This window comes from Vigna unguiculata, chromosome 6 (genome assembly GCF_037176805.1).
Source record: "Vigna unguiculata cultivar grain cowpea cultivar isolate G323 ecotype 2 chromosome 6, ASM3717680v1, whole genome shotgun sequence".
NCBI lineage: Eukaryota > Viridiplantae > Streptophyta > Magnoliopsida > Fabales > Fabaceae > Vigna > Vigna unguiculata.
In genome coordinates, this window is record NC_140797.1 from 45,919,909 (window position 1) to 45,943,217 (window position 23,309).

Here is a 23,309-nt window from a genome sequence, read left to right on the forward strand (position 1 = left end):
GTTTTAGGTGGCTTGACAGTTGTTCAATTTTTTGCATTTAAACAAATAATACAATCTTATTATAAAAAATTATAATAAAAATTTATTATGATATTTTAATAAATATAAATATATGATAATTATAATAGTATTAAAACTAAAAATGACACTTTTACTAAATTTTTAATATTAATCTTATATTTAAATATAATAAATAATTTGATTAAGTTTAAACACTTTTAATTGATGAAAACTAAATAACTAATTGATTTTCAATCTTTTACTAGTTGTAATTATTTGTTTTATATTATTCAATTTAGAAAAACCGGCTAGCAAGGATGTTTACTATAATACCCTGCCAAACACATATTTTTGGGAAAAGTCAAAAGCTAAAAAGAAGCCATGTGTCATACGGTCAATCCAGGACTCATTCGAAAGTTGAAGGATCATACCATGCTTACGTAGGATTCCTTTGACCTTCGCCAAACATGTTTTTGATTTTGAGCGAGTGAATCACGCCAACGCTATCCCTTGCCGCTTATTACACGCTCTCGGTTGTTACCGGTCATTAATTTCAACAAAATATTTTTCACAAATATGATTTTTCAACAAAATCACTTTAAATTGTTTTGCCAAACACCCCTTTTAAAAAGCGCTTTTATATTTGTTCCTCTTCTCCCTCCCCTTCCTTTTCAATGCAGATATATTTCCTGTCAAACATTATATCTTAACTTATTTACATGTCCTTTCCTATTCAATATCCAAAAATCACGTGCATTCCATACAAAAAATGTGCCAATTTCTTCACACGGTACACTTTGGGGTTTCTTTCTCTTTTTAATATCCACATATCACATGCATTCTATTGTATAATTTAAGTCAAGTCAACACCACTTACTATAAGCATTAAGCAATCTTCTTGCATATTTAAAATATGTTTCTAAACTTCATAAATAGTTTTGGTTCTAGATTTTAATTTTTTAAATGAATAACTTCAATATATGTTATCAAGCATTTTATGTTAAAAATTTATTTCTCTAGGTACTCATTCCCTTAATATTGTCTCAGGTACTTTAAGAATTACTTAAATTTATTTATGGTTCTAAAATTATCCCAAAAAAAATAGTTTCTTTTTTTTTCAATTGTTTGTTATTTTGTTTCGTATTCTTTAAATTTTAAATATTTTATGGAATTTTTTATTTAAATATTGTCATTAACAAAGATTTCACTTCAAAGAAATTAGAAATTTTCACTTGGATAAAGCCTTTAATTATAAAAATAAAAATCGTCTCAACAAATTAACTTCCATTAAAAATTATCAACTTTATGACATCTCTTAATATAATAAAACCATTATTTGAGTGATGATATTTGTGGCACTAAAAATTGGGTTCTTCATTATAGTTAAAAAATTAAAATGTTTTTACAAGCAAATAAAAATTACACCAATGACATCCTATTAATTAACTAGGAGAGACATGACAATGATGCTACAATTAAATGCGTTAGCTTAGCATTACCAGTTTGTTTCCTTAAGGAACTTAACATGAACATAAGTAGCAGAAAAGTGTGTTGAAATAAAAAAAAAAAAAACCAGAAATATTTTTAGAAACTGAAAAAAGGTTCAAGATATTCTAAAAATAATTTATTCTAATACATTCATCTCCACTTAATTTATTAAAATAAAATATTTTTAAAATAAATATATTATGAGAAAATAAAATTAACTTGAATGCATACCTACAGTAATTAATTGAATAGACAGGAATTGAATGGAAATGTCCTTCTATATGTCAAAATTAAAGAGATGTATCGTAAAAATAAAATAAAAAATAAAAAATCTTTCTTGATACTGATTTAAACCCTGTTTTTATTCTAAACTTTTCTACTTAATTCCAAATTTGGTACGTATAGATAACCTTGTATCACAAATAAAATAAATTTGAACATAATATTTCAATCCCTATCCTACTACTTTCACTCACTTCAACCACAGGAAGATGAGTGCATATCCATGCACCAGGTTTTGCCAAGCGTCAAACGCTGGAAGGTGCAAGTGTCTCTGTTATTTTTTGTTTAATTTTATTTTAAGAAAAAAAAAAAGACATAAACATCAAAAAGCATGCATGCTGTGGCATGGTTTGACGAACTCAGTGCCCTTTGAGCAAAGGCACCAAAGATTCATTCTGTGGCCTAAGAAAATCACCGACCATGGAAATTTTCAAATTCTTAAGATCACACATTTTTCTTTCCTTATGGTGAAGGGAAACAAGGAAAAAGTCCAATTAATATTTAATATCACTGCTCCTAGACTCTACACAACAAACAAATAAATCAATTGCTCACTCCATCTAATTAACGTCGATAAGGAGAACGAATAAACTAGAACATAGAAACCTATTATATTATAGGACCTATAGAAATGTCTAGCTAAACAATCAGTCAGGCGGCTCAAGGATAAATGGTTGAAAACTACTGCTATAGGCGGACAATTCCTCAAATTGTTGATGTGATAATTTCTCCGAAGTGATTTAAGGGAGTTCACGATCGAACGGTTTCGTCATTCATTCTAGTGAAATTTTTTCATCATAACACAATTATGGGAACCTCCGTTAGGACGCATAACTCTCCGGTCGGGCGGCTACACCAAAACTAAATCAGTAAGGTAAAAGTAAATTAAGGCTCAAATTTAAAAAGTAATTGGAGCATGATTAAGAAAACTCTAAACACGGCCCATGTCAAAAACTATAAATAAGAGCCAAGGTAAGTTGGTGGGACCTTTATTTCACATTTATTACAACATTAATTGCACTTACCCAAACATCTGGACAATCGAACAAGTGAAAGCTAAAAGAAATCGAACCGGAGAAAGAATGAGAGAACGGGCTGTGAAAATTTGTACGAGGAGACTTTAAAGACAAGTTGAGTGTTGGATGAATGTTAGAGATAGGTGCTTGGTCCCTATACCCGAAACACCTATAATTATCCTGTTTTCATTAAAGTTAAATAAATAAGAGTGAATTGAATTTATGAAATTAATTTTAAATAAATGTGTAAAATAACAAATAGTTTATCTCATTTGAAACGTGTGTAGCTATAAAACATTAAATGTTGCCTTTTCAAGAACTTAAAAGTATGTTTGCCCTTTTGCTCTTTAAATATTTATTTCAATTATACAAATTAAGGGAAGGTGTTTTATAGATAGAAAATAAACAATATGCATATACTGGGATGATGCTCATTGAATTAATATTTCTCACAAATTGGATTGAAATTATTGATCTCAAACAACGAATTTTAAAAGCTAATTTAGATTAGATTCACACTTTAATGGTTTGTTTGAAACTGTATTTACTGTGCTTTATAAACTACTTAAAAATATTAAAATAATTGACTTAAGTCAATTTAAAAAATGCGAAAAAATTCATTCTAAATTAGTTTGAAATTGGATTGAATCAAATTTATACTAAATTAATGAGTTAGTGTTACAATAAAACCAGGTTGGTTGAATTTGTACTTTTTTCCCAAGTCCAATGGAATCAATTAGAGTTATGACAAAAATCAAATTGATAAAAATCTAGCTTTTTTCCCCACAACATGTCGAATGAATATGCTAAAATATTAGCTTGAAGTTACATAGCTAGTATATTTATCCACTAAAATTGAGTTTTGACATTGAAAACATTGATCTTTAAAAATAATATGAATTCGGCGGCTATATCGTAGTAGATCAAACGGTAGAGGACTACTGGGCCAAAAGCCCAGAACCGAAACATAATGGAATGAGGTAAGTTACGAGTTATAGATTAATATTTAAGTATTTGATATTAATATTTAGAATTTGAAGACATTTTAATCAGAATTATATGCGAAAAAAAATATGCTTCTGAAAATAAATCTTTAGGAAGTGTTAAGTAGGTCAAATTCATACATTAAGAAAATTCCAGTTTTAGTCTGACAGTGTCTAATTCATCTCTAAAATTGGCCAGGCTAGTAAATAAGAGCTGCCAAAATTCCTCTTTAACTTTTTGTTACAGTAATTACTTGGACCTTTATTGTCTTTTATTAAATTTTTAATGTTGAGCTAAACTTACATGTTAGAAGTAACAAAAAAGTGAAATTTGAAGGATATTTGCCAAGAGTTATAAATATAATAAAGTTTAAACATCAGCGAAATATTAGCGCATAGTTTCTTTTATTAATTTGTTAGTGCATAATTTTGTTAATACTGTAAATTATAATGTAATTATATTAACAATTATGAATTGATATGTATGATAAGATTATTAGTTTTGAAAATATTTACTTTAAAAATCTTATTTATGATTTTTAATTGGCTAATAGTATAATTTTTTTATTGACAAAAACATCCTGAATAATTAAAAAAATATATCAATGTTACATGTGATTATTATTATACTAATAAAAAATATTATTATAAAATATTTCAATGAAAGAGAAAAGGTAAATTATGTGAGTCCAGTCCGGGCTTAATTAGGAAGGGTTGGATTGGACCAACGTGAGTTGTGAAACTTAATGGACCTACTGTGGTGTATGAAAAAGATGGGCCTAGTGATGTGCGGTACTGTAATTAAGTTAATAAATGCTCGGTTTTAGTAATAAATTAATAATGTTGTTAATTTCGTGTGATATATAATTCAAAAATTTCAACTGTAAATAATTTCATTCATGGGATTAGGTCAACCCGTAACATTTTATTATCCGGAGTAGCACGTTGTTGTCATATTAAATTTAGAACTTTATTTTATTTGCATTTTATTAAATAGATTATAAATTAAAGAGGTAAAATTTAAATATAATCGAAGAAGAATAGTCATTCTACAGTATATTTAAATTTTTTCAACAAATTATCATCACATCATTAACATTGAGACTATTTTTACAATGATTTGAGATGTCCTATATTCTCATCTTTCTTTTTCTTTGATCCAAGATAACTTCTTTTTTCAACTGATATGTGAGTTAAGTGTCTTTAAAGAAACTCCAACATTTTTTTTCTTTAATTTTGTACTAAAAAAGTATCCTTCAATTCTTACATGCATATAATAAGCTTTAGTTTTTTTTTTTTAATATCCAATTTTGTCTTTTAATCTCTTTGATTTTTTATTGTGAAAATTGACAAAATTAGCAATAACTTGAATAAACTATAGAAAGATACTTTAAGGGTGTATATATATATATATATATATATATATATATATATATATATATATATATATATATATAAAAGTACAATTTCTTTATCAAGTTTGAGTAAGAGTATTTTGGATAATTTTTTTATATAAAAATAAAATAAAATTTGTATAACTTACGCATGAACTAAAACTAATTTTTTTAGAGGAATTAAGTAATAAACTAATTTTAATTTGTAAAAGAAACTCGTTTTATTTTATTTTTAAGTTTTATTTCCTAAAGTATTCATAAGAAATTAAAAAATGCTAATCGTGACTTACTTTTTTTGAAAAGCAGTGAATTTGAAAAAGAATTGGATGATGCACTAGCAAAAGGAGATGGGAAAAGAAATTGAGCGTGTATGCGTTTAAATCCAATGCTACATGCAAACAATTAAAGAAGAAGATCAATCACTCACAAAACTCAAAACAGCACAACTGAAGCACTCACCCTTCTCACCCTCTCCACATCACATCATGGCTTCACCCATCAAAGCAATCCCAGCAACAATACCCACAAATATTCCCTTCGCACCAAACTTCAAACTCATGCAAACGGCAGAAGAAGCTTCAGCGGGCAAGTCCTTGTTGTCACCATTATCACTATCGTCACCGCCAGCACCATCACCGGCCTTCGTTTTATCAGTCTTCGGCGATGCTCCTTTAGCCTTGGACGGCGCCGGCGCCGGAGCCTCACTGGGAAGCACGAGGTCGAGAGGGAGAAGCACCTTGTCGACCTGGTATATGGCAAGCTTGTTGTCCGTGTAAACAGTTCCAGTAACGGAGGCGTTGACGGCGCCGGTGGCCATGCTGACCTGGTTACCTCCGAAGGTGGTGACGTTGAGCTGCAACCGTTTGGGGTCGTCGCCGGCCTGAGTCTGAACGGGGTTGGTGAGGGTGTCGAAGTTTGAGATCGAAATGAAGGAAGAGAGCGTGTGGAATTGCAAGAGTTCTACTTTTTGTCTGTCGCTGAGAGAGTTGAGGAAACCAGCTTTGAGTTTTGAGAAGGCACTGTCTTCTGGGGCGAAGAGAGTTAAGCCTCCTGAGCCTGAGGTTAGAAGCTGTGAGTTGAGCTGGTTGATGAGTTGGGTGGTTTTGAGGAGCCTAATGAGGACGGAGAATCGCTTGGCTTTTTTGAGGATTTGGACTATGTCAATGGAGGGTGCTCTGGGGACAGTGGGAGTGGGAGCTCCACTTGGCGTCACGGGGACTAAGGGTACGGTGTTGAATCCAGGGGCTGGAGCAGTGGCTGGTGGAGAGGGTGGTGTGAATGCTGGTGGTGATGGTTGCGGTGGAGATGGGGTTGATGAAACTGGGGCTTGAACCGGCGAGAGTTGGGCTGAAATGGTGTGGAAGAAGACAAGCGCTAGAACTAGTAAAATAGAGACTGAGAAGAGAGATTGGTGTGTCTTCATTTTAGGGTTGTGAAGTGGGAGCTTACGTGAGGGGGTATTGAGGGTGGTGCTACTTGTGAGTGTAGTGTTGTGAGGAGAAAGAGGGGTAAGAGGTTGGGTTTTATTGTGGAACTGGGAGAAGGATTTGTGTATAGATAAGTGTGTAGGGTTAAAGGAAAGGTGAGTTGCATCTTTCTTATGCTATGATGGAAATTGAAAGGTGGTGCATCTTGTTTGAGGCAGAAAGTGATAAAGGAATAGGTGGCGAAAATGCATTGAAATGTGGACGTATGGAAGTATCTGTGTTGCAATCAAAAGTATCTGTTCTGGAAAAGGGGCTATTATGGTGTGTGATCTGTTTAGAGGTTGAGTTATAGCATCCATGATCATGAATCAGGATGAAAAGGTTTTGGTACAAGGACTGGGGAGCTGAGAATCACACTTGAAAGTTGAAACCTACCATACTTTTATGTTCTAGATACACCTTCCTTTTGGTGTCCCATCTCCACCATTTTTACATTTCATAATATGCAGATTTTACTGTTTTATTGGGCCAAATGCAACTCAACATTAGTTTTAGTAGTCTCTAAATAAAATGTTGTCATTTTCTTTCAGGTAGGCTTTGTTTTCGGTGCTATATCACAACAACATTTTAAAAAAAGAAAAAGGAAATGGAGGGTATGGTCTCTATCAACGAAAACTTGTATCACATAAAAATAAACAAAAAATAATAAAAATACTGTAAAAGGTTAGGGAAGTTATTATCGTTAAATATCCGTTAAAGTGTGCTGAATGCAATTTTAGAAAGAAAAAAAAAATCCATTGCATCTTTTACTTCCATTTTACTTTTGAAAAGGTACAAACTATATACTTAAACACGCACAAAATAAAATGAAAAGGAAGTTTCATTTTGATTGATATTGCTTTTTAAAATTACAGAAAAAGGTTATCCCACTTTAATCATATACCAATCAAATTTTGAAAAAAAAAGTAAGGCAATTCTAACAAGAATTGATGAAAAAATTTATTATTTTTTAACCAGAAAAGTGTGGGTTCATAGAGAGGTAATGCGAGATGAAATTCTAAATATTTCTTGTTTATTTTCCCTCATCATAATACCATATTATGATTATTTTTCCTCATCTACAGTTAACGTAAAATTTTCAATTGAGATTAAATCCTAACCCCAACTCTTGTTCAAGTGTGAATACATATATTGCAATTCTCATTGAATGTAAGCATTTTATTTATAAATACTTTGCTCGTCCAATATTTTCACAAATAACACTAATTTATTAAATATTTTGAGAAAAACTATTTGAAAAAACAGTATTTGAGAAAATCAACACCAATTAACCATGATAAAACTTATATAATAAACCATAATATCATCTTCGACAGAAAAATTTAAAATAATATATTTATGTCTCTTTTATTTATTTATATATTTCTTATTTTGTTTATTATATCAAATTTATTGATTTAACTTGTTTAACTGAAATTAACCACTACTTTTTTATATTCAAATTTTTTAAAAATTAGTTTTCATTTGAATTATTACCAAATCAATTATAGACAAGAAGAGTTTAAAAATTTTAACTAATTAATGGAATAACAAGTATTTTTTTTGTGTGGAAACCTATAGTTACTAATAAATTTTATTTATCGTTGTGAAGTACACGATTTGAATTTTACATGTAACTTACTTTTGTCAGTCTGACTCTAACTTTATAAATAAAGAATATTATTATTATTTTTTTATTAATCTGCTTCATCTGTAGCCGCTGATGTAAAATGAAAAGCAAAACAAAATTAAAATTTCTAAACTCCATATAGGCAAAACAGAAAAAAATCGTAACTAAATGTCTTTACTTAAAAACAGTATTTCTACTTCAGAGTCTTTTTCCCATTAACGAGACCCAGACGTTTGCAATTCAAAGATATGAAAACAGTACTGTTCCCGGGATAAACAGAGCAACCCAAGACAAAATCATGAAGAAAATTCCACAGAAAGGAAAAAGCTTGTTTTGAAAACAAATGGGTGTTCCTCATATCATATGGAGATTGTTACTGCAGCGACTAAAGCAAGACCGAGGGAGTGAAAAATTGTTCCGCGAATGGTAATTAAGTTGATGGCATTGGCACCTGAAGTGGCCCTGTTTGTTTTTCCCTTATCATCATCTTCTGCAGATGAGTTATCTTTATCAGCTTTAGGCGCATTTGCCAAAGTGGGAGCAGGGGCTGGAGGCTTAGGCTTTGAGAAATCCAAAGGAACAAGCACCTTGTCCACGTGATAAATGGCAAGTGTCTTATCAGTGTAAACAATGCCTGTGAGAGTAGCATTCACCACCCCAGTCGAAATATTCACACTGTTCCCATATGCAGTCACATTTATTTGATACCCATTGGGGCTATCACTGGCCAGTGTCATCACTGGGTTGCTAAGGGAATCAAAGTTAGAGCTTGAGACATAAAACGGAAGAACGTGGAACTGTATCAATGCTTTCTGTTGGCGATCATCAAGAGAGTTGAAGTAACCTGCTTTGAGTTGTGCGAAGGCACCATCATCAGGTGCAAGAAAGGTTAAACCTCCTCCTGATTTCGTAGTCACCAACTGTGCGTTCACTTGGTTGATGATTTGTGTGGTTTTGAGCAAGCGGATTAGCGTGTTGAACGATTTGGCCTTCCTTAGAATCTTGATAATGTCTTGATTGGAAGAAGAATCAGACAAGGGTGCTTGGGGTAAAGAAGGGACCAATGGTTTTGCTGGGGCTGGAGCTGGTGTGGCACGAACAGGTTTAGGGGCTGCAGCAGGTGACTGGGCCAAAGTGGGGGTAGAAAATATGAAAACCAAAAGTAGTAGATGGAAATAGAAGATGATTTGCTTCTTCATGTCCTTTTTGGCAATTGAAAGTTGTAGATAGATTGGTTGCTTTTGGAAATGTGCAAATTTGCGATTAACAGGTTGTTGTTATTACAATGATTGTTGGAATGTTAATGAAACATGGTGGTTTTATAGAGAATGGCATAAATGATTGGTTGTTAAAATGTGGAGTTATGAAAATAAGGTATAGTGGTCGGAGATTAAGGTGGTATGTCAAGCCTGATAAGGTGACAGAAGGGATTTCGCTGTTGTTGCGGCTGCCTCTTGCTTAGAAGTGCAGAAAGAAAAGGATCGAGAGCTTGGTTGTAAGAAGATAAAAGGTATATCAGACTTTAATATTTCATACAGATGTCAAATCACTTCTGTAACAAAAAAAGCAAATTGGAATTTTTCTTGAAATATCTTTATATTAATTTTCTGTTGTTTAGGCATGACCACATTTCTGTGTAGATTGTCTGTACGTTCCAGAATTTCCTAAGCCCCAACTTTTGCCATTTGTGGATGTGAATATATCATTCATTCACTCATTCTTTGACATACTATCCTCTGTTTTGCATTTATTTTTCAATCCTACAAATTAATATTTCATTATCGTAAAATATTTTATATAAAAAATGTGTAATGAATATTATCTAGGAAGATTTGTGTTAAAATACTTTATATTTTTTTCTAATAAATTTTAAGAGATTATATAATTTTAAAAAATGCTTAAAATTTTGATTTTTCTTACATTTTGATTTAATTAAGTGTTTGTAATATATAATCTTTGTAAAATTACACTCAAAGAAAATTTATGATTTTGATTTTAACTTCTTTCAAAAGAAAATTGCAAAAACGTAGAAAACGTTACTAACAATATTTTTCATATTTTAGTAACTTCTTTTAATATTAATAAATATTATATGAGGTGATTCTAGATTTCCATAAATATAAAAGAACAGTATTTATTTATTAGAATCATTAAGTAGGAGAGGTGATTTTAGAGATGTGAGTAGAGTACGGTAGTAGTTCCTTTGTACCCTATTCGCTGGATAAATATCCGTCTCATATTCATATTTATATTTGTCGAATATCCATTATGCAGGTACCCGCATAATTTTTTAATATTACGGATACCCACAAGTATTGACAAAAAAAATAAAAATAAATATTTAACAACATATTTTGATCGTAAGTTCAAATAAAATACAATACATAACATTTATAAATTTCAAACAAAGTTCAAATAACTCATTTAATAGTGTTGAATGAATATTTACAAAGAAATACTTTTTTTAAACTAATTGATAAAAAATAACTTATTCAAAATCAATATGTTAATATTTTAATCATGTTTTTTCATTTTCTTTATTTAAATTAGAGTACAGCGGATACGAATATCCACTAGTAATACTATGATACTTGTACCCGTCCTGTTAATATACGGGTATAAAAGGTACCCGGTACCCATTACCCGCAGATATCCATTTATAATATCTATTTTTTACCGGTTGCGAGTTTTATCCGAGATAACCACGGATACTATTTTTTTTTTTTTTACATTCCTGGATGATTTCATGCTCTTCAAATTTCAAATTATGAGCAGACAAAAAATAGAATCTCAAAAGAAAACAAATGACAGGGACAGTTAAAATGTAAAGCAGTATTTTGGTTTCATATTTTGGTTTATTGAACGACATTCAAGCCTTTTTTCTTTGCGAATGTGAGGAAGAGATGGCACATCTTGCTGATTGGCCTTAAGATTGTTGCCCTGTCCGTTGGAGCATCCTCCAAATAAGATAGCACTGAGAACGCAATGCCAATCCATCGGTTATAATCAAGTGTAAGATGCACAAGCAATATCGTTAAACCAAGTCCACAAATGAAATAAAGGATCCAGCTGGATAAGAATTCAAAGACCAACACGGAACCGGAAATTACAGCAGTGAACATGATTGCAAGAGAGCCGAAAAGTGTCACATTCCCAAATACCAACTTCGTTTGCTGCATCCGGACACACTCTTCCTTTGGTTTTGCCCAAGATGCAGGAAGAATAACCGAAGCGTAGAAGAACATAGACGAAACACATAAACATGATCCAAATGCAATCGACAGAAAGAAAAACGTATACCATATTTTCCTTCCGAAAAAAGGAGTTTTTGTACCATCGATGTTCTCAATAGGAACGGTCATACCTCCGGTGATCCCTAGGCTGATAACCAGAGTTGCTACCACTAATAATGTGTTTGCCTTACCTTGCAGTTCTGATAATGATTCTTTGTGCAACTCTTTGTGTGTCTGGTAGAACAATTCTTTAGGAGTCAAACCATCTTTGTTTCTCATTCTTTTCGATGCAGGTGGAACTATTTTCTCCACGGCCTGTGTTTGGTTAAAACTGAAGACTGTTATTATAACGAATATAAACAACGTAAGTCCCCAAGTAATTATAACTAAAATATTATAAATGTATTAAGGAGTGTGTGTAAGAAAGACAAGAAGTAAGGAGGAAAACCATTAATTAATGCTACCTGAAACCATCTCTCCTCACTACTCATTACAACATGGTTTGTTGATAATCCGGGTTTTTCTTGAGGTTGTCCCATCTTTCCAGCCAAGTGAAGAACAGTGTTAAGATCAGAATCAACCAGTTTTGTCATAATATTCTTTGCAGCCCGGTTGCTTAATATTAGTTTGTATACAGATTTTTGTCGATGTAGAATAGCAATATGAAGTAAGCTTTGGTTGCTGGAATTCACTTCAAATAGCAAATCAGGATGGTACTCTAAAAGAAGTTCTAAAATATCAGTGTTTCCTGATTTTGCTGCATCGAACATTGCTTTTGACAATTGTGCATGCTTGATAATGTCTTTCTGCTTTTCCATTGCATCAAACACCGAATCTACAATGTTTCGATAGCCAATAGTTTCCTCGCAAAGGGCTGCCATTGAATTTAAATTGTTAGTCCCATTGATCTCTTGCATGATATTTAGTGAAATAAATTAATTACTACACAAATATCAAATCAGTGCCCCGTAGCCCATTTTAATTATTATTGTGATATGATTCTTCTTGAGATGAATTTTAGGGGTTATATAAGTTTAAATCTTTTGATCTTTAGTCTTTAGTAGATTATCAGCTAAGCTAACACAGATTAAAAGGTTTAAACTGTGAGTTACAAATTTCAAACTCTATAGAAAGAAAGTGTTATTGAGTTTATTAAAGCTTAACAAGAGTCAAATCACTATTTATTTAGAGAATAGGAAAAAATATTAACTACAAAAAAATATTTAATTAATAACCGATTTTAATAAAAAGCAATATGTTTAAAAATGGATTTAGAAACCAATTTTTTAATTACAAACTAATTTATTTGATAATCAAAACTTTGATAATTAATTTTAATAATTAAAAAATAATTCATAATATAAATTATATTAGTTATTAACGTAGAGACTAATTATAACTTTTTATTTATAATATAAACAATTTTAGTTATCAATAATTTAAAATCTATAAATTGATATTTAAATTAATTATTATAGTAATTAATTATTTTTAGTTACAAAAATTAATTATTATTTAATTTTTTTATAATGATTTAATTAAATACACACTTGAACTTAAACTCTCATTTTTATTGGTTTAAGATGTTAACTTGTTTAATCCTTTTATTATTAAGAATTTATATCTTGGAAATTTTCATTTTATAATGGTTTTCACTATTATTTGGTTGTGTATATCATATTGTCAGGTTTTGGTTGAGTGCAGAAATTAAAGAATTCTGCACTTGCTGACAATTTTTACAAATAAACAAGGTACTAGACAAACAATAGATGCCGACGGATTTTTCGTCGGTATTCCGAGAAACACTCATTACCGGCAAATATCCCTAATTACTGACATACATGACTCGTTACTAACAGAAACCTGCTTTTAGTAATACCGAATTTTTTTGTTGTATCGATAGATAAAATTTCAGAGGAGGCAACAATTATAGGTTATTTGAAACTTTACACTTTGCTTTCTTATGCATAGAAAAGGAAAGAGAAAAAAAAAGAGAGCTTATTTTCCTCTCTCTTTTACTCCTATGATAACGAAATTTGAGTGATAGATTAAAAAAAGTGGTTGATATAACACGTTAAGTTATACAGGTTTATAAAATGAACTACTTTTTATTAATAACAGATCAACCTTCCAGTGTAGATAGGTTGTTTGGTTTAGAATTAGATTGAGAAGGCAAGATTTTTGAACTAGAAAAACCAATTAGTGTCTAAGGATTATGAGAACTCACAAAATTGAGCAAGCATTTGCAAAGCCGTCAACCCCTCCTCGTTTTCAGCAGTAACTAGTTTGAATTCGCTATTCAATAATTTTGATGCCACGGCTGTGATATGCCGAGAGTCAAGTGAAGAAAAGCGTAAGAGAAAAATGGCATGATAACATATTACTGTTAAATATGCGAAAGAAATGTGCTTCAGCAAGAAAAAGAACATGAACGTGCAGTGGCTATGAAAGAAGAGATGTGCATGAGCTTACTGTAAAGTTTGTTGTTGATGGTCGAAAAAAATAGTTTCTTAATGTCTTGGAAGGGTATCTTGTTGTTGTGGTGTGGGTCCTCTAAAGTCTTTCCAAATAAGAAGTCTGTGATCAGAATGTGACCTGCAGAAGATGCTAATTGAATTGGAAGCATATGTTTTTGGTCTCTAATCCATAGCAACCTATGGTTCTTGCGTAAAAGAATTTCAGCAATTTCCACATTTCCAGTTATCGCAGCCAAACAAAGGGCTGTGTTCCCTTCTGCCTTGCAAGTTGCCAAAGCTTGTTTGTCAATAATACAATCCATCAAACTTCTTACAAAACTAGTTTGTTCCATGCTCACTGCAACGTGCAGGGCCGTTATTCCAACACCGTTTAACGGAATTAGCCACCAATGATTTATGGGATAGGATGAAACCTCATCCCAATCTCCAGAAGCTGCTGCTATATATATTTTCCTTTTCTGCGTTTCTGCATATCATGTCTTTATGTAATCAAATTTCCTTCACAACTTTGCTATACCTTCAGTAATTCTAGATAAGTATGTTTATGTTTTACATTCCTAATATATGTCGTAACGTTATGTACTAAGTATTATGTAATCGTTAATATAAAATGTATATGCCTTTGCCCAATTTAGATTATCTAAAACCATTTATCATTAGATAAAATTTATGCTACTTCCTGCCTCTTCAAAGAATAGGATACATTATTGATAGCAAAGTAAATTTGAGAATTAGTTATAAAAAGTATAAGGAAATATAAAAGAACAACATAAATCAATTAAATCATACTGTCCAGCTCTGGTAAACTTCTTACGCCTGGCACTGTCTGATGGACAACAATATTCAGTTCTCTACCATCTGTAGATTTGAATTTATATATCAAAGGATATGTCATTATGATCTTCTATATCAGACTGAAACATTAATAATGCAGGAATAAACTAAAAAAAAAAAAAAACTTTGAGTTCATGATTAATTTAGAAAATCTAGTTGAAAGAACGAAGAAGGTGATTTATAAGTTAGAAGTAAGCATACCTTGAGGCTTGGTAGTTGCATCTGAGTCTGATATTTGCGGTGTAATTTTCATCATTCTGATCCCAGCTGCTGGAAATAGAGATTTGAGTTTGATGGATGGAGAGAAGAATGAAAAAAAGAAATGCCATTATATAGCTCCTTCTTCTGTTGACTTTTGAATTCTAATTATAATGCCAAATCTCCTTTCTTCAACAACTGTCATATATTACATATTCAACCAGGCTGTTTGTTGCAGTTTAACATCAACACAATATTCCCTCCATCTTTAAATTCTTTTTTTTTCCCTACCAATCTTTAAATTAATTAAACTAAGTCACCAAGGCAACTAAACAAATATTATACTACCAATAATTGAAAGTCTGAAACGTGTTTTAAAATTTAAATGGTCTTAGTATGCATGTTTGAATCATACTTTAAATCAAACAAAAAAATGCTTTCATACATATGTTGCCTGTACTTGTGGGCGATTTCTTTTTATCCCAGATCCTCTGCATAATCTCAGTACTCAAAATACAATTTTTGTTTTATTAAAAAAGTTATAAATAATTAGATATCTATCAGAGTGTTATTATATGAATGTCTAGATCAGAAATGAAACGTGGGTGATGCAGGAATAAACTAAATGAAAAAATTACTTAAAATAATAGATGTTATTTATACAACTACGAAATTTAGAAAGTAAATACTTTCTTTAAGATTGGTTTTATTGTTATGCATAACAGAAGTACAAAACTTCAAACTGTGCTGGCACGCATTAATGCACAATATTTATTAGTTCAAAATATTAACAAGTCATAATTTAGCACTAAACATTACTTTCCGGCTATACTGTGGCTAGCTGGTTAACAGTAGAATAATTTTGAAAATTAAAATAATATATATATATATATATATATATATATATATATAAATTAAGTATAAATTTTAATGTTTAATCTTTATTAGAATTTATTATTTCCAGTCATAAAAATAAAAATAAAATAGCGTAAACCAGTTTTCTTTTACTATAATACACTTCACTGATTAACAAATGATATGAATAATATATTTTATAAAGATGAGAAATAAAATAAGAAGGCTTAGAAGAGTCGCTAACATCTTGTTTACATATTATAAAACTCATGTTGACTTTGAATTTTAGTGCTAAGGTCTCACATAATATTTGTTGAATCTTTAAATTAATTGTTTTTATTATGTTTGGTTTCTTTATTCTAAGCATGTGATGTATTTAAGTGTAATTAATTCGATAAACAATTTGAAATAGTTTTAATAATAACTAAAAAGTATTTTAAATTTACTATACATTTCAACTATCGGCAGGATTGGTGGATGTAATGTGAACTAGAGAATGAAGATATAGTTTAATTTTCAAACTGCTCTTATCTTAGGTCTTAAAACATAAAATTGTCTTACTAGAAATTATAAATAATTAGATGGAAAGTAGTTGGATTAAAATGCACGCACCAGTGTAGTTTATGTTTTTACTTTAGGCTTAACAATATATTGTTTATCCTTACATTTATAACAATGATTTAATATTTTATATTTATTTCATGTGATTAAAAAGAGTTAATGTGTTTTTTTTTTTTTTATAGGATTGTACAATAAATATATAATTATACTAAGAGATGTAGTTAAGATCGATCTACTAAAAATGACCATATTAACTTTAGATTTTTATTTATTTGAATTAAAAAATATAAAATAGTAAAAATAATTATTTTAATTTATAAAATAATTAAATTTAGTTAACCTTACTTGGTTTGTTTTATTAGCTTCTGTTTTTTTCTCATTTTAATCCTCTGCCTTAGCTTTTTATGTATGGGTTTTTTACGAAATTAGGTTAATTTAGTTTTGAAATTACAAATTTGGGTCTGATTTTAAAATTATTATCGAAATGGCTAAGTCATGTCTCAGTGGGCATGACTTATTTTAAAGAAGTCGTGAAATGTATGCATGATGATTGACATTAAGTCATGAAATGTATGCATAATGATTGACATTATTATTATGTTTTATTTTTATTTTCTATTATAGTTTTTTATATATTTTAGGTTTTATATACTAAATTGAAAAATATAAATATTTTATTTACATATTTAATATTTTGCAAATAAAAAAATATAAAAAAATTAAGAAAAATATCGATAGAATTTGATTATCAAAGTTATTATCAAGAGGAAATATTTATAAAGAGGAAATATTTATAAAAATTGATTACTCTAATACTAAATCAAATACAAAGTTACAGGTCTAATCCAATTGAAGACATTCCCTGATGAATCGAAAATTTCAAAAAATCTATAAATAAAGGGTTTGTCAGAAGTAAGAAACAACCCTTCTGAAAAATAAACACACCTTTAGGGGAAAATCACTTTTGGGGAAAATCACTTTTGGGAAAGAGAGAGAAACATAATTTCTTCTGGGAGAACGACATGTGATCTAAAAGGAGAGAAGGTAGAGACACATTCTGAGGACTAGAGACATTTATTTTTATTGTTATTCTAGTATTTAGTGTAGCTAACTCCCTTATTCATGAGAATTGAGTGTAATGTATTCTTAACTCTTTTGAGAATATCACTATTCAATGTAACTCTTTTCTGTCACTCTTTTGTTTTATTCTTATTTTAACTGCATATTATAGATTGATCGCATGTGTGAGAGTACCTACTGATTGAAACATTTGAAAAATCTCATTAGGATAACAACTAATATATCTCACACGCTAGATATAGATGTGGAACATTGGGTCATTCATAAACTCATATTCTTGACTATTAATACAAACTTATAATAAAAATAAGGACTTGGTCCAAAAGGTGTGAAGGTTAGAGAATGAATTAGAAGTATATTGTTCGATGTTTTTGCTTTGAATTGAATTATGAAACTCAATTCCAATGAAGTCTTTATGATATATTATTGCACACTACATGTTTGATAAAAATACAGGAAATATTTTATTTTATGAGATTTCTTATCTAATTGAGTTATGAATTGTAAGAGTTGTCAAGTGTTGCATAAGTCTCTTAAGAAACGATATTTAGACTTTTTACTTTATTATTTATGTGATTCGATATATTTTTGAATTTCATAACAATGCACGATTTTTAACTTTTGAAGATAAAGTCTATGAAGGATAGCACAACTTCTTTAACAACATTGAAGTGAGATTGGTCAAAGGCGATTTTTGTGAAAATTAAGTTCTGTGTGATTTTTTTTTTTTTCGATTCCAAAAGTCATATTTAGTGTAATAATTAAGTATAATACTCAAGAATGATGGTAATATTTATCATCAAATAATCATTTAAACATGTTATTGAATTTTCTTAGTAACAATTTTATAAATAATTTTATTAATCTTTAAAAATATTTCTAAAATTTATTACCTTTAATGAAATGTTACTAGTAATATTTTTCACATTTAGTTATTTTTTTAACATTACTAAATATGATATATGGTGATTCTAAATTTGCATAAATATAAAAGAGCATTGTTTATTTATTAGAATGTTCTTCAAATGTCCACCATCAACAGGGAAATAATAGAATCTGAAGAAAACAAATGACAGGGCCAGTCTAAAAATAAGAAACGTGGTGCAAACTCTTCATCTTGTATTTAAGCTTTTTTTCTTAGCAATTGTGGAAGAGATGATATATCATGGAGATTGCCCATAACGTTGTTGCTCTCGTCGTTGGAAATCTTTCAAATAAGATAGCACTGAGCCCGCAATGCCAATCCATCGGTAATAATCAAGTGTAAGATGAACAACGAATACCATAAAACCAAGTCCACAAATGAAATAAAGGATCCAACTGGATAAGAATTCAAAGATCAACACTGAAGCGGAAATTAGAGCAGGAAACATGAGTCCAAGAGAGGCGAAAAGTGACACATTCCCAAATATCAACTTTGTTTGCCGCAACCGGACAGACTCTTCCTCTGCTTTTGCCCAACATACGGGAAGAATAACCGAAGCGTAGAAGAACATAGACGAAACACATAAACATGTTCCAAATGCAATCGACACAAACAAAAACGTATACCATGTCTTCCTTGAAAAAAAAGGAGTATTTCTACTATGGATATTCTCAATAGGAATGGTCATACCTCCGGTGATCCCTAGGCTGATAATCAGAGTTGCTACCACTAACAATGTGTTTGCCGTAGCTTGCAGTCCTGATATTGATTCCTTGTGCAAACTTTCGTGTGTCTCATAGAACAATTCTTTAGGAGTCAAACCAACTTTGTTTCTCATTGTTTTCATTGCAGGTGGAACTATTTTCTCCACATCCTGTTTGGTTAAAACTCAACACTATTAGTATAATGAGGAAGATAAAGAACATAAGCAGCAGCGAAGTAATCATAAAAAAGAAACATTATTATTAATGCATTAAGATAAGTGGAAAAAATACAACAAGTAAAGATTATTCATACAAAAAAGGCTAACCGTGCAGACAAGCATAATACCTGAAACCATTTCTCCTCCTTACTCATTAGAACATGGTTTGCTGAAAATCCGGGTTTTGTTTGAGGTTGTCCCATCTTTCCAGCTAAGTGAAGAACAGTGTTATCCTCAGAATCAACCAGTTTTATCAGAATATTCTTTGCAGTTCTTTTGCTTAATATTAGTTTGTACACAGATTTTTGTCGATGTAGAATAGCAATGTGAAGTATGCTTTGGTTTCTGGAATTCACTTCAAATAGCAAATCAGGATGGTACTCTAAAAGAAGTTCTAAAATATCAATGTTTCCTGATTTTGCTGCATCGAACATTGCTTTTGACAATTGTGCATGCCTGATACTATCTCTCTGCTTTTCCATTGCATCAAACACCGAATCTACAATGTCTCCATAGCGAATAGTTTCCTCGCAAAGGGCTGCCATTGAGTTTATATTATGAGTCCCATTCATCACTTACATGATATTTATTGAAATAAATTAATTACTACACAAATATCAAATGAGTGCCCCCGTAGCCCATTTTAATTATTAGTGATATGATTCTTATTGAGATGATATGTAGGTTTACATCAATTAGATTAGATGTGTTAAATTATTATCAAATCCTAAAATTTGAGATTTTTTTTTCTTACTATTAAACTTTATTCAATCCAATAAAATTATATATTAAACCTTTTTATATTTATGCGTAAATATACCCAAATCATATACGGCCGAAGCACAATACGATATAATTAGTCTTACGAAAAGCTACGAGGGAGAAGACCGCAATGATTTACGGTGCAGGAAGTAAAACAGTTTTCAACTCGGAACCAAGTCAAGTTTGAGTGATAGTCTGGGGTTAAGTTCAACCAAATTGAGTGCATATTTATTTTCACTTTCAACACTCTCATAATTACTTTCTAAAATTAATTACAGATGACAAATTCACATCAAAATAGAAACAACTTGTTTTAGTTTCTTCATTAATCAAAATTAATTTTTTCCCATAAAATAAAATGAATTCTCCCAAAGTGTCAAGTTTCACTAGGTGGCATTGAGACAAATTATGTCAAGTTTAACTAACTCGAGTTGGATCTAGGAATGAAATCTTTGTCATGTCAAACTATAGTAGGTGGTGAAGCAGAAACTCACAATAAATAAATAAATTACATAGTAAGAAATATATGATGTAAGGAATATCGGAACTCACAAAATTGAGCAAGCATTTGCAAAGCCGTCAACCCTTCTTCGTTTTCAACGGTAACAAGTTTGGATTCGATATTCAATAATTCTGATGTCACGGCTGTCATACGCCCAGAGTGAAATGAAGAAAAGCGTAAGAGAAAAATGGCATTATAAAGATAAAAAAAATGTGGTTGAGCAAGAAACAGCGTGAGCTTACTGTAAATCTTGTTGTTGATAGTCAAGAAAAATAGCTTGACAATGTCTGGGAAGGGTAGCTTGTGATGTGGGTCCTCTGAAGTCTTTTCAAATAAGAATTTTGTCATCGGAATGTGACCTTCAGAAGATGCTATTTGAATTGGAAGCATATGGTTTTGGTCGTCTCTAATCCACAGCAGCCATGGATTCTTGCAAAACAAAATTTTAGCAATTTCAACATTTCCACTCATCGCAGCCAAACAAAAGGCCGTCTTCCCTTCTGTCTTGTAATTTTCCAAATCTTCTTTGTCCATACAATGCATCAACTTTTCTACAAAACTAGTTTGTTCCATGCTCACTGCAACGTGTAAGGCTGTTATTCCAACACCGTTTAATGGAATTCGCCACCAATAAGGATGAATTTTATAGTAGGACGAAGCCTCCCTCCAATTTCCAGAAGCTGCTGTTATATACATTTGCCTTTTCTGCGTTTCTGCATATCAATCAACTTTCTTTCACAACCTTCAGTATATATATTCAGTATGATGGATAACAATTAAATAACTCTGAAATGGAAGAACAGCAAATAAACCAATTCAAAATCATACTGTCCGGCTCTGGTAAACTTCTTTCGAGTGGCAGTAATTGTGAATCTTCTGTATGATGGATAACAATACTCAGTTCTCTATCATCTGTAAGTGCATTTATCAAAGGATAGTCATAATGCAGGAATAAACTAAACAAGAAAAGTTGAAAAAGAAAGAAGCAATAAAGTGCAATGTTATTTATGCGACTACGAACTGAAATTTAGAAAGGTAGAATGATATTTTGATTACTACATTTTCACAACTTTTTCTTAGAATTTAGAATTTAGGGTTTAAGTTAGAACCATGCATACTATCAGGATGGGTAATTGCATCTGAGTTTGATATTTGCGGCGAAACTTTCATCATTCTGATTCCGGCTACTGGAAATAGAGAGCAGCAAATTTTGTGTGAGAAAAATGAAAGAAAAGAAGTTGGGTAAGGTTTAACATGCATGGTGATCCATTATATAGCTCTTTCTTGTTGACTTTGAATTCTACTGCCAAATCTCCTTTCTTCAAGGAGGTGTTATATCCCTACCCTAGATACATATTCAGCCAGACTGTTCTGTTGCACGTTTTCACATCCACACAATATTCCCTCCACCTTTAAATTCTTTTTTTTTTTCTTACAGTCTTTAAATTAATCCAACTCATGTCACTAAGACAACTAAACAAATATTAGCATCAATACTCTAACAACAATTGAAAGTTTGAAACGTGTTTTAAAATTTAAATGGCCTAGTAAGCGTATCTAAATAGTACATTAACAATTAAACCAAAAATAGCTTTCACACATATGTGGATACATAACATGTGGTGCCACTTCTTTTTATCCCGAGATGTTTTCTTTCTTTATTCTTACATGCGATGCATGTAAGTGTAATTAAATTGAGAAACAATTTGAAGAAGTTTTAATAATAATAAAAAAATAGAATTACTACAGTTGAGCTATGAACATGCTAATTGTCTAAATGAATGAAACGATAAAATGTGGGCTAGAAAATCGAGATACAGATCATCTGCAGTTTATTATACTGCACGAATCTCAGTTCTAAAAATATAAATTTTGTTTTATCAGATTTTATAAACGTTTAGGTACGAACAGCGAAAGCCATTGGATCAAACTGCTATGAATGCAGTTTACTTCATGCAAAAGAACTTCACAAATAAAAACGCAGGTAAAGAATAAAGGGGCAACAATTATCATGGATCCAAATTCACAATCAGGATAAAATATCTAAGGGTATAAGTTTCATATATATGGACCAAAAATGAGAAAATTAAACAACAAAAAATAAGATTTTTATATTTATTTTTTTAAGGTTTTAGATTGAAAATAGAATTTGAGTTGATATAATTGGTTTAAATTAGCCATAGCATCGAAAGTCTTTCTAATTAAAGGTTTAACATGAAAGTATTAATGTGAAGAAATTAAGGATGTCAAAAAAATTAAGGTTAAAATTCACATTAGATAAAAATGGATATTGTAAATGATATTTGTAGGTAACGGATAACAGGTACCAGTATTTTTTTATAACACATATTAACGGGACGGGTATGAGTATCTTAGTATCCGTATTCGTAGATACCCGTATCCACTATACTCTAATTTAAATTATTAAAAAAAATAATTATTTGAACATTAACACATTGATCTTTAATGAGTTATTTTTTATTAATTCGTTTTAAAAAACTTTGAATTCTTTGTAAATTGTCATTCAACACTATTTAAATGGATTATTTATACTTTATTTGAAATTTATAAATGTTATGCATTGTATTATTGTATTTTTATTTGAATTTATGGTTAAAATATGTTGTTAAATATTAATTTTTTTTATAAATATCCCGGGTACCTATGTATATTAAAAAGATATGCGCCCCGTTATCTAGTG

At 30.6% G+C, this 23,309-nt stretch overlaps 3 protein-coding genes and 1 pseudogene across 5 annotated transcripts; all 4 read right to left on the reverse strand.

Annotated features, from left to right (window-relative positions):
- Positions 1-5,511: 5,511 nt before the first annotated feature.
- LOC114188060 (fasciclin-like arabinogalactan protein 12 pseudogene) lies at positions 5,512-6,668 on the reverse strand (annotated as a pseudogene).
- A 1,704-nt stretch (positions 6,669-8,372) lies between these two features.
- LOC114188061 (fasciclin-like arabinogalactan protein 12) lies at positions 8,373-9,563 on the reverse strand. Its single transcript, XM_028076560.2, has one exon. The coding sequence runs from the start codon at positions 9,456-9,458 to the stop codon at positions 8,619-8,621; it is 840 nt and encodes a 279-aa protein (XP_027932361.2). The 5' UTR covers positions 9,459-9,563; the 3' UTR covers positions 8,373-8,618.
- A 1,513-nt stretch (positions 9,564-11,076) lies between these two features.
- Positions 11,077-15,144, reverse strand: LOC114188054 (uncharacterized). 2 transcript variants are annotated; one of them, XM_028076549.2, is made up of 6 exons: positions 15,005-15,144; positions 14,759-14,827; positions 13,965-14,435; positions 13,720-13,812; positions 11,957-12,366; positions 11,077-11,807 (listed from the first exon to the last, which is right to left on the reverse strand). In XM_028076549.2, exons 1-6 carry the CDS (start codon positions 15,057-15,059, stop codon positions 11,115-11,117), a joined length of 1,791 nt encoding a protein of 596 aa, XP_027932350.2. In that variant the 5' UTR covers positions 15,060-15,144; the 3' UTR covers positions 11,077-11,114. The 2 variants fall into 2 exon arrangements, with proteins under 2 accessions (XP_027932350.2, XP_085530783.1); XM_085674657.1 differs by having other exon boundaries at positions 14,784-14,827; positions 15,005-15,099.
- Positions 15,145-18,485: 3,341 nt separating this feature from the next.
- On the reverse strand, positions 18,486-21,832 carry LOC114188058 (uncharacterized). 2 transcript variants are annotated; one of them, XM_028076556.2, is made up of 6 exons: positions 21,718-21,832; positions 21,437-21,520; positions 20,851-21,321; positions 20,659-20,751; positions 19,473-19,882; positions 18,486-19,296 (listed from the first exon to the last, which is right to left on the reverse strand). In XM_028076556.2, the coding sequence occupies exons 1-6, from the start codon at positions 21,779-21,781 to the stop codon at positions 18,661-18,663; spliced, it is 1,758 nt and encodes a 585-aa protein (XP_027932357.2). In that variant the 5' UTR covers positions 21,782-21,832; the 3' UTR covers positions 18,486-18,660. The 2 variants fall into 2 exon arrangements, with proteins under 2 accessions (XP_027932357.2, XP_085531436.1); XM_085675310.1 differs by having other exon boundaries at positions 20,851-21,520; positions 21,727-21,791.
- Positions 21,833-23,309: the final 1,477 nt, after the last annotated feature.

Bases quoted from the DNA above. Each gene is read 5' to 3' on its own strand.
- LOC114188061 (XM_028076560.2), bottom strand. From the start codon at position 9,458: ATGAAGAAGCAAATCATCTTCTATTTCCATCTACTACTTTTGGTTTTC.
- LOC114188054 (XM_028076549.2), bottom strand. From the start codon at position 15,059: ATGATGAAAATTACACCGCAAATATCAGACTCAGATGCAACTACCAAG. The intron at 14,436-14,758 runs GTATGATTTAAT...CATGATATGCAG, and splicing joins AAGTTTACCAGAGCTGGACA to AAACGCAGAAAAGGAAAATA. The intron at 12,367-13,719 runs GTGAGTTCTCAT...ATTCAATGGCAG, and splicing joins GCAAATGCTTGCTCAATTTT to CCCTTTGCGAGGAAACTATT.
- LOC114188058 (XM_028076556.2), bottom strand. From the start codon at position 21,781: ATGATGAAAGTTTCGCCGCAAATATCAAACTCAGATGCAATTACCCAT. The intron at 21,521-21,717 runs GTTCTAACTTAA...ATGCACTTACAG, and splicing joins CCATCCTGATAGTATGCATG to ATGATAGAGAACTGAGTATT. The intron at 19,297-19,472 runs GTATTATGCTTG...TTAACCAAACAG, and splicing joins AGGAGGAGAAATGGTTTCAG to GATGTGGAGAAAATAGTTCC.